Raw genomic sequence first — 9,789 nt, forward strand, 5'->3', positions numbered from 1 at the left:
GGAATAATATTACATCTTAATCTCTGAACTCTATTGTGAATGATCATGTACCTTTCATGCTGTTAATTGTGAAATTATTGGACTGGTATGTAATGGGTAGCTCATTCTGCAATAATGGGATTAATTCTCTATCTCAGTCTGACATTGTATGTGATTTTTGGAATGGAATGTAATATGGAGTTCAACCTGCACTAATGGAATTTATACTGTATCTATCAGTTTGATCCTGTATAAGATTTTTGGACTGAAATGTGATGTGATGTGTAGCTCAGTACATGCTCATGGAATCGATACTGCATCTACCAGTCTGATACTCTATGAGATTTTTGGACTGGTGTGTAACATGTAGCTCAGTACATGCTAATGGAATTGATACTGTATCTTTCATTCTGATACTGTATGAGATTTTTGGACTGGTGTGTATCATGTAGCTGAGTACGTGCTAATGGAATTGATACTGTGTCTTTCAATCTGATGCTGTAAGATTGTTGGACTGGCAAGTTATACGTAACTCAGTCTGAAGTAATGTGACTGTGAGATTCATTCTGTATCTGTCTGACTGTGGTACTGTGTGTGAGTGTGGGATTCATTCCATATATGTCAGTCCCTAGTACTGTATCTGAGTGAGATTCATTCTGTTCCTGTCAGTCTCTGGCACTGTGTGTGAATTTGGGATTCATTCCATATCTATCAGTCTCTGTTGCTGTATGTGAGTGAGACATTCATTCTGTTTCCATTAATCTCTGATACTGTAATGAGTGATATAAATTCTGTATCTATCAGTCACTGGTACATTGTGTGAGTGTGGGATTCACTCTATATGTCAGTCTCTGGCACTGGATCTGAGTATGAGATTCATTCTTTATCTGTATCTAATTTGTATCTCAGTTTAGAGTATGGCGTTCAAAACTTTATCTTTAACACCTAAATGTACAAGTATTTTTTCCCAGTATTTAAGTGGTCGATAATGATACACTTGAAAATGGAATGCTGTAGGGTATAATTAGATAATGTGGGCACTTTTTGGACTACTATTAAATCTGTATCGATGTGAAAATAATTGTGATTTAGTGTATCTTCCAAACTGATATGGTGACATGTTTGAACTTCTATATAATGTTTAGCTCAATCTGCATGAATGGATAATGTATATTTCAGTCTGAATCTGTATCAGTTTTTTATAGTTGTATGTAATGTGTACATCAGTCTGTCCTCATGGAATTAATGCTGTACCTTACAATCTGACACCAAGAGATTTTTGGACTGGGACATAATGTTTAACTCAGTCTGCATTTTGTATCTCTCAGTGTACACTACTGGAGGCAACTGTGAGATTCATTTTGTATCTCTCAGTTGCTGGTACTGTGTGTGAGTGTGGGATTCATTCTGTATCTGTCAGTAGTGTGTGTGAGTTGTCAGTTCATTCGAGAAATGCAGTCTCTGATACTGTATGAGTGTGGGATTTATTCTGTGCTGCCAGTCTCCAATACTGTATGTTCGTGTTGAATTCACTTTATATATGCAGTTTCTCATATTCTATGTTAGTGTGGAATTCATTCTTTAAAAACAATCTCCAGTATTGAGTATGGGTGTTGAATATATATATATATATATATATATATATATGTAGTTTCTTATACTCTATGTGAGTGTGGGATTCAGTCTGTATCTCTCAGTCTCTGGTACTGTGTGAGTGTAGGATTCATACTTTATCTGTCAGTCTCTGGTACATTATGAGAGTGAGGGATTCATTCTCCATCTGTCAACTGTGGTACCATACATGAGTGTGAGAATTATTCTGTATCTGTCTATAATTATACTCTCAGATTACATTATGTCTACTGTAGCTTTAATATCTCAATGTTTAAATAGTTTTTTCTCATTATTTAATTGATAAATATGAATAAACTTTAGGATTTGGCGCTGGAGGTTTTTAAGTCAGATAATTTGTGTACTCTTTGGACCGCTATTAAATCAGTATCTCTGAATACAATTGTGAATGATAATATATATTTCAAACTGATGGTGATTTTTGAATTGGTATAAAATGTGTAGCTCACTCTCTACTATTGTAATCGATACTGTGTCTTTCAGTCTAATATTGTATGAGATTTTTGGACTGGTATGTAATGTGTATCTTAGTCTGCACTAAGAGAATTGATACTGTATTTTTACATCTCATACTATGAGTGTATTATAAACTGGTTTCTAATTTGTTTCTCAGGTTACATTGTCACAGCATTTCTCAATCTGATACTGTATGAGAGTTTTGGACTTGTCTGCAATTTGTCTCTCATGATACACTATTCGAATGGATACTGCATGTATTAAACTCACATGCGTGAGAGTTGTAACTCAGTGTGCAGTAATGCAACGGTGAGTTTAATTCTGTATCTGTCAGTCTCTGGTACTGTATGTGAGTGGAGGGATTTATTCTGTATCTGTCAGTCTCTGGTACTGCGTGTGAGTGTGGGATTCATTCTGTATCTGTCACTCTCTGGTACTGTGTGTGAGTGTGAGATTTATTCTGTATCTGTCAGTATGTGGTACTGTATGTGAGTGGAGGGATTTATTCTGTATCTGTCAGTCTCTGGTACTGCGTGTGAGTATGGGATTCATTCTGTGTCTGTCAGTCCCTGGTATTGTATGAGAGTTTGGGATTCATTCTGTATCTGTATGGAATTTTTCTCTCAGGTTACATTATGATGTTGAAAACTACGATTTAAATAATTTAATCCTGACATAGTTTTTCTCATTATTTAATTGGGAAATATGGATACACTTTAGGATATGATCTAGGTTTTAGTCAGATAATGTGTGCAATTTTTGGACTACTCTTAAATCTATATCTCTGTGAGTATAATTTTGATTAACAATATATCTTTCAAACTGATATGGTGACATTTTTGAACTGGTATAGTAGCTATAATATGTACCTCAGTTTACAATAATGGAATTGATACCGTATCCCTCAGTCTAATCCTGCATTAGATATTTGGACTGGTATGTAATGTCTAGCTCAGTTTGCACAAATAGAATTGATACTGTATCTTTAAATCCCATATTTTGAGTATTATAAACTGGTATCTAATTTTTTTCTCAGGTTACACTGTCACAGCATTTCTCAATCTGATACTGTATGTGAGTTCTGGGCCAGTATTCAATTGGAATATCAGGGTACATTACTGGGATTCATTCTGTACCTCTTCAATCAGGTACCATGTGTGATTTCGATCTAGTATTTAATGTTGCCCTATTGTGAGATTGACGCATGCTTTTCAATCCAAGAGTGTGATTTTGGACTGGGATTTTTGTATCTCCCTGTCAGCGGGACTGAGTTAGGGGGAAATGGAACAGTATCTACTTCACCTGCTCTGTTTGACAGTGGATTGAAAATGTATCTCTATAACTTGGGAACAGTGTGGGACTGACTACTTCTGCTGTCTGAGACTGTGGAACTGATGACCTGTCTGTGACTCCATGCTCTCTGTGAGTGATAATGTACCTACTGTGTGTGAGAAGGAGCTGGCTGCACTGTTCCTTCTGCTTTGGATGGAGGAAACATCACATTTATTCTTGGTCCTTCAAGGATTTGCCTGTAGAAATAAAATAAACTCTCCTTACTCAAGAAAAGGTGAGGTAGAAAATACAAAAGTGATCAGTTTAATATCTCTGTAAATGATCATTTTGAATATCGACAAATGAAAACCAGTGATACAAACAGTGTCAGTGTCTGACTCCACTGCAGTACTGTAGCACTCAGCTTCTGCACACCAGGTGTGTTGGGCGATTTAAGAAAAAATGTTTGACATCCAGACACAAACCAAACCCTCCACTGATTCATAAATGGGACTACCCGATTGGGCGGGGACTTTTGTAAAGGCCTGGTTTCTAATCCCCTCTCCCATGGGACTAACCGTTCAACCGAAACCAAACAGCCGCTGTTCAAAATGCGTCCTTCACACTTCTCACCTGGTGCCTGCAATAGATGATCTTTGTATAACTCCCCACATCCTTACTGTCCGGCTCTGTTTCCACTCTTCACTGTCCAATAACAATAAACAGGGTGAGAATGGAACTAAACCAGGACCATTCACTCCTGGTTTGGGGAGAGAAAGCAGCAATGATTTTAAATAGCAGGTTCTTCCCATTCTCTCTCCCTTCCCCTGGACACACCATGTACACACACAACCCGAGAATGACCTCTCCCTTCCCCCGCTCACTCCATGTACCTGATCTACTCCGCCTCTTAAAAAGAGCACCCGGACTCCCCCTGCCCTTCCCCCGGACTCAATGCCGATCTCTGAGCCCATCTGCGGACACGGTCCCGAAGCAATGAGCTGCTGTATCAAGGCTGCTCTTTGCTCCCTTCCCCCGGGGGCCGTGATCTCTCTATTAAGCTGTAAATCCCCCGTCCCACACACTCTCCCTCCTTGCCTCTATTAAGCTGTAAATTCCCCGTCCCACACACTCTCCCTCCTTGCCCCTATTAAGCTGTAAATCCCCCGTCCCACACACTCTCCCTCCTTGACACATCCTCGCTTATGAAATCCAGATTCATCGCAGCCTCTATTTTTTCTCCCTTTCTCTCCTGAAGGTGCTCAGTGATCTTGGGGTTCGGCCCCACTCACTGTTTGCCCTCCAGTACCCGGCCAAGTGGTAATTCTGCACCTTTGAGCCTTTACAGCGAGCTGTCGGCAGTTCAACCATGGGGAGCAGCACAGCCGCCATCTCTGGCTGATTCTGTCCGGCAAAGCTGAGGCCAACGGGAGCAGATCAACAACAACCTGCATTTACACTGAGCGGAGTCTCAGCAACACCGAGTGCGGGGCAGGCCTGAATCAGAACCGGGGGCCCGGTGGACGGGCGGGCTACCCCTGCTCCATCAAACCCCTCATCCAGCGCCTCACCCGTTCTATTAGCCGCTTCCCGGTATCTGGCGATCTGGAATGCAAGCCGGCCTTGGGAGCATGCGCAGTCTGATCAGGAAATGATCAGGAAATGAGCGCCTTGTAGAGTCAGAGGAGTTTCTGGGGCGCGGCGCATTGTGGGGCCTGCGGCCGCCATTACTCGGCGGGTGTTGGTCAGTGCCCGCGTCGCCAACAGAACTGTGTCGAGAAATACAGATTGAGGAATTCTGAGCCGATTTGGTGAACAGACACTGACCGTACAATGTAGAACAGTGTTTCTCAAACTGTTTTCCTCACGACCCAGTGGAAGAAAAATATTTCCCCATGGACCCAAACCAATAATATCTTCTGACTGGAGTTTTCATCAAATCCCAATAAAGGTCAATACATGCTCGCTCTTCACTCCACTTCAAGTAATAAATAAACTTAGACATCGACGTTCCTTGAAAATCATTTTAAATACAGTATAAATACAAGAAAACGGTCAGGTTGAGTTTCACTTAGTTAATGTGACGGGTGTTGTTCATGATCTCGTTCCAATCTGGATCACAGGATGAAAGCGCTTCACGCATATCAGGTGTCGCTTTCTTTCTCTTGTTTTTAACCTTGTCAGAGTCGAAAATCCTAGTTTGCAGATGTAGTTTGTTGTGAACGGCAGCAACAACAGAACACTAATCTTACTTAACAGAGGATATTCTTTGAAAGCACTGATCGAAAAAGATGACAAACTGAATGACTTGTGGTGTGTTTTCAGTGTGCTCACAGGTGAGTCGCATCAGCTCGTTTTCTTCCTCAAGCATCAAGTTTAGCTTCATTATTGATTCAGGATTTCCGAAAGCAAAAGGATCTTTCACCCAACGCTTTCCCATCAAATTTTCAAATCCCTCTGCAGGGAAGTAGCGATCAAAATGTTCAGACAGAGCAGCGAGATGTAACTGTATGACACATTTCATTTCATTCGCTTTATCTTCGTCGATGCTTTTCTCTCCACCCCAGAGGGCTGTGGATGCTCAGTCGTTGAGTGTATTCAAGAATGGATTTGTTAGATTTTTGGAGAAGGAAATCAAGGGATATGGAGATAGGGCGGTAAAGTGGAGTTGAGGTTCAAGTTCAGGCATGATCTATTGAATGGCGGAGCAGGCTCGAGGGGCCGTAAGGCCGACTCCTGCTCATATTTCTTATGTTCTTATCCTGACAGAGGTGCGGTGCCCAGAACTGAACACAGTACTCTAAATGAGGTCTAACCAGAGGTCTGTATAACTGTGAAATAACTTCCACTCCTTTTTATTCCAGATCCCTAGAGATAAAGATCAAAATTCCATTACCGTTTTAACTTTTTTTTGCATCTTTAATGAATTGTGTACTTGGTCCCCTAAATGTCTCTCCTCCCCCACTGTTCCCTGCTTCTCCGCATTTAGAATATACCCTGATCTATCTGTTTTATGGTCCAAGGTGGATGACTTCACACTTCCCCACGTTGAACTCCATCTTCCACAGTTTTGCCCACTCACTTAATCTATCAATGTCCCTTTGCAACTTTCTGCTCCCATCTACAATGTTAATTGTGCCACCTAACTTCGTGTCATCAGCACACTTGGATATAAGGCTCTCTACATAAGAACGTAAGAAATAGGAGCAGGAGTAGCCCATACGGTCCCACGAGCCCTCTCTGCCATTCAATCAGATCAGGGCTGATCTTCGACCTCAACTCCACTTTCCCTCCCGATCCCCATATCTCTTGATTCCCCGAGAGTCCAAAAATCTATCGATCTCAACTTTTGAATATACTCAACCACTGAGCATCCACATTCCTCTGGGGTAGAGAATTCCAAAGATTCACAACGCTTTGAGTGAAGAAATGTTTCCATAAGTCGATCCTACATAGCCGTCCCCCTTATCTTGTGACTATAAGCTTCAGTTCTTGACTCTCCAGCCAGGGGAATCAGCCTCTCAGCATCTACCTGTCAAGCCATCTAAGAATGTTATACATTTCAATGACATCACCTCTCATTCTTCTATCTCCACAGAATATAGGCCAATTTTACACAATATTTCCTCATACTACAATTGCAGCAAGACCTCCTTACTTTTACATTCCAACACCCTTACAATAAAGGCTACCATATCATTGGCCTTCCTCACTCTCATTCGACCCTTTGCAGCTCACTATTTCCAGCATGTTTTTCCTCTATTCCTTCTGGAGGGAAAAGAAATGAAGGCTGAAATCATTTTACTATAATTACACCCGTTTATGTTTTGGAAACAATATCCAACTGAACTGTATCAAATTCGATTGCAAACTTAAGAGTTTCTGAAGGAAATAAACAAATGAGAACACTTAATTGCGATGGCCGGGAATCGAAGCCGGATGAACTGCTTGGAAGGCAGCTATGCTCACCACTATACCACCATCGCTGACAATGCACGATGCTAAGATAGTTGATAAACATCAGAACCTGAACAGACACTGCAAACTGTTGGATTTTGTTCTTCATTTGAACTGCTTTCTGACGGATCCTTTCTCGCTCTGTTGCAGTTCCCGTCTCCGCCCAGTAGATGTCGCCAACCCCCAATCAATGGAAATTACACAACAGCCAGTAATTCTTCACCTAATATCGGCCGCATCACCCATTCAGTGAGGTTAAATGATTACATTAAATGATTACGGAGACCTGACTACCAGCTGGGCACGACTGGCTGCTTAATATTCAAGTCTATAAGATCTTTAGAAAGGACAGAGAAGTAGGGAAAGAGGAGGAGTAGCAATATTGCTAAAGGACAATATTACAGCAGTTGAAAGATCGAATATCAATGAGGGTGAGCGGGCAGTGTAAACACTCTGAGAGAGACCCATCACAAATGCCCCCACTGTATTCATCCAGAAGGTATAAGAAGGGCGAGTGCTGGAGATTTCTTCATTCTGCGTAAAAGTATTTGTGAGATTGTGGAAATGTCTGGAAGAGGAAAATCCGACGGTAAAGCTCGGGCCAAGGCCAAACCTCGCTCATCCCGGGCCAGACTTCAGTTCCCTGTGGGCCGTGTTCACAGGCTCCTGCGAAAGTGGAACTATGCTAAACGTGTGGATGCTGGAACCCCGGTCTATCTGGCTGCTGTGCTCGAGTATCTGGCGGCTGAAATCCTCGAGCTGGCCGGCAACGCGGCCCGCGACAACAAGAAGACCCGCATCATCCCCAGACACCTGCAGCTGGCCATCCGCAACGACGGGGAGCTCAACAAGCTGCTGGGAGTGGTGACCATCGCTCAATGTGTCGCCTGATATCCAGTCCGTGCTGCTGCCGAAGAAAATCAGCATTGTCGGCTCCAAGAGCAAGTAAAGCGGCCAAGACTTAATCTGATAACCCAAAGGACAGGACCAACTTATTGAAATCTTTGAAGAAGGAACAGAAATTGAATACAAGTTTAATGCAGTAGATGCAATATATTTGGATATTCCGAAGGTCTTCGATAAGGTACCGCATTGTAGACTCATGGCTAAGTTCAGAGCATGTGGTGTCAGGGGACAGGTGGCAGAATGGATAGCAAGCTGGCTACAAAACATAAAACTGAGAATAGAGGTTAAGGGTCGCTACTCAGACTGGCAAAATGTGGGAAGTGATGTTCCAGTTGCTGGGACCACTGTTCTTCACAACTTACATTAACGATTTGGATTTGGGAATCGGAAGTACAATTCCAAAATTTGTGGACGACACCAAATTGGGGAATGTAGTTAATACAAAGGAAGAATGCATCAAAATGCAAGAGGACATTAATAAACTTACAGAATGAAGAATAAGGAGGTCACACACTGCTTGGATTATAAGAGTCTAAACGGGATAGAGGAGCAAAGGGAACTAGGGGTACAGATATACAAATTACAAGAAGTAGCGACGCAGCTCAATAAGGTCATAAAAAGGAAACTCAAACACTCGGATTCACTTCTTGAGAGATAGAATGGAAAAGCAAAGAAGTTATCTTAAACTTGTATGGGACCTTGGTTAGACCAAACTTGGAGTATTGTGCACAGTTCTGGTCTCCATATTATAGAAAGGACGGAGAGGGATTGGAGAAGGTGCAAAAACGATTCTCATGATACGAGAAATGAGAGAATATTCTTATCAGGAAATGCTGGGTGTATTTTCTCTGGAAAAGTGAAGGCTGAGGGATGACGTGATAAAGGTCTTACGATAGGCTTTCATAGGGTAGACATAGAGAAAATGTTTCCACTTGTGAGGAGTCCAAAACTAAAGGTAATAAATATAAAAAGGTCGCTAATAAATCCAATCGGGAATTCAGGAGAAACTGATTTCCCCAAAGAGTGGTTAGAATGTGGGAAACGCTACTACAAGGATTAGTTGAGACAAATAGCACAGATCCATTCAAGGGGAATCTAGATTAAGACACGAGGAAGAAAGGAATAGAAAGGTATCCTGATAGAGTTAGACGAATTAGGGAGGGAGGAGGCTCGTGTGGAGCATAAACGCCGGCACAGACCAGTTGGGCCGAATGGCATGTTTCGGTGCCTTAATTTCGATATAACTCAATGTAAAGGCTCTTTTCAGTGCCAACCACTGTATCTGTTACTGTCTGAAGGGAGACGCTGATAACATGCGACCTGTGTTGCTTTGAACTGCTTTTGTCTCGTTGTAGACGAGATGAAGTACTAATGGGACTGGAGTCGGTGCACCGACCACCGCTTCTGGACCCCAGTCCACACATCATCTGATTTCTTGTATTTATTTAAACTACTTGCCATGCCATGCTCGTAAAGCATCACCAGAACTGATCGACTAATCTTTCTACATCTGTGGAATTCAGCGCTTCGCTACGTTTCTAATCTATTTTGTTGGATTATTTACAAAACGCATCAAACACACTGTAG

General features: G+C 41.9%; 1 protein-coding gene and 1 non-coding gene across 2 annotated transcripts; one reads left to right on the forward strand and one right to left on the reverse strand.

The window, feature by feature from the left end:
• Positions 1-7,253: 7,253 nt before the first annotated feature.
• Positions 7,254-7,325, reverse strand: trnag-ucc (transfer RNA glycine (anticodon UCC)). Its single transcript has one exon. It is a non-coding gene; the product is annotated as a tRNA-Gly (tRNA).
• A 535-nt stretch (positions 7,326-7,860) lies between these two features.
• LOC137312539 (histone H2A type 1-H-like) lies at positions 7,861-8,187 on the forward strand. The gene has a single exon (XM_067979077.1). The coding sequence runs from the start codon at positions 7,861-7,863 to the stop codon at positions 8,185-8,187; it is 327 nt and encodes a 108-aa protein (XP_067835178.1).
• Positions 8,188-9,789: the final 1,602 nt, after the last annotated feature.

Source organism: Heptranchias perlo, unplaced genomic scaffold (genome assembly GCF_035084215.1).
Source record: "Heptranchias perlo isolate sHepPer1 unplaced genomic scaffold, sHepPer1.hap1 HAP1_SCAFFOLD_43, whole genome shotgun sequence".
Taxonomy (NCBI): domain Eukaryota; kingdom Metazoa; phylum Chordata; class Chondrichthyes; order Hexanchiformes; family Hexanchidae; genus Heptranchias; species Heptranchias perlo.

Excerpts from the sequence above, each read along its gene's own strand:
- LOC137312539 (XM_067979077.1), top strand. The coding sequence starts at position 7,861 with ATGTCTGGAAGAGGAAAATCCGACGGTAAAGCTCGGGCCAAGGCCAAA.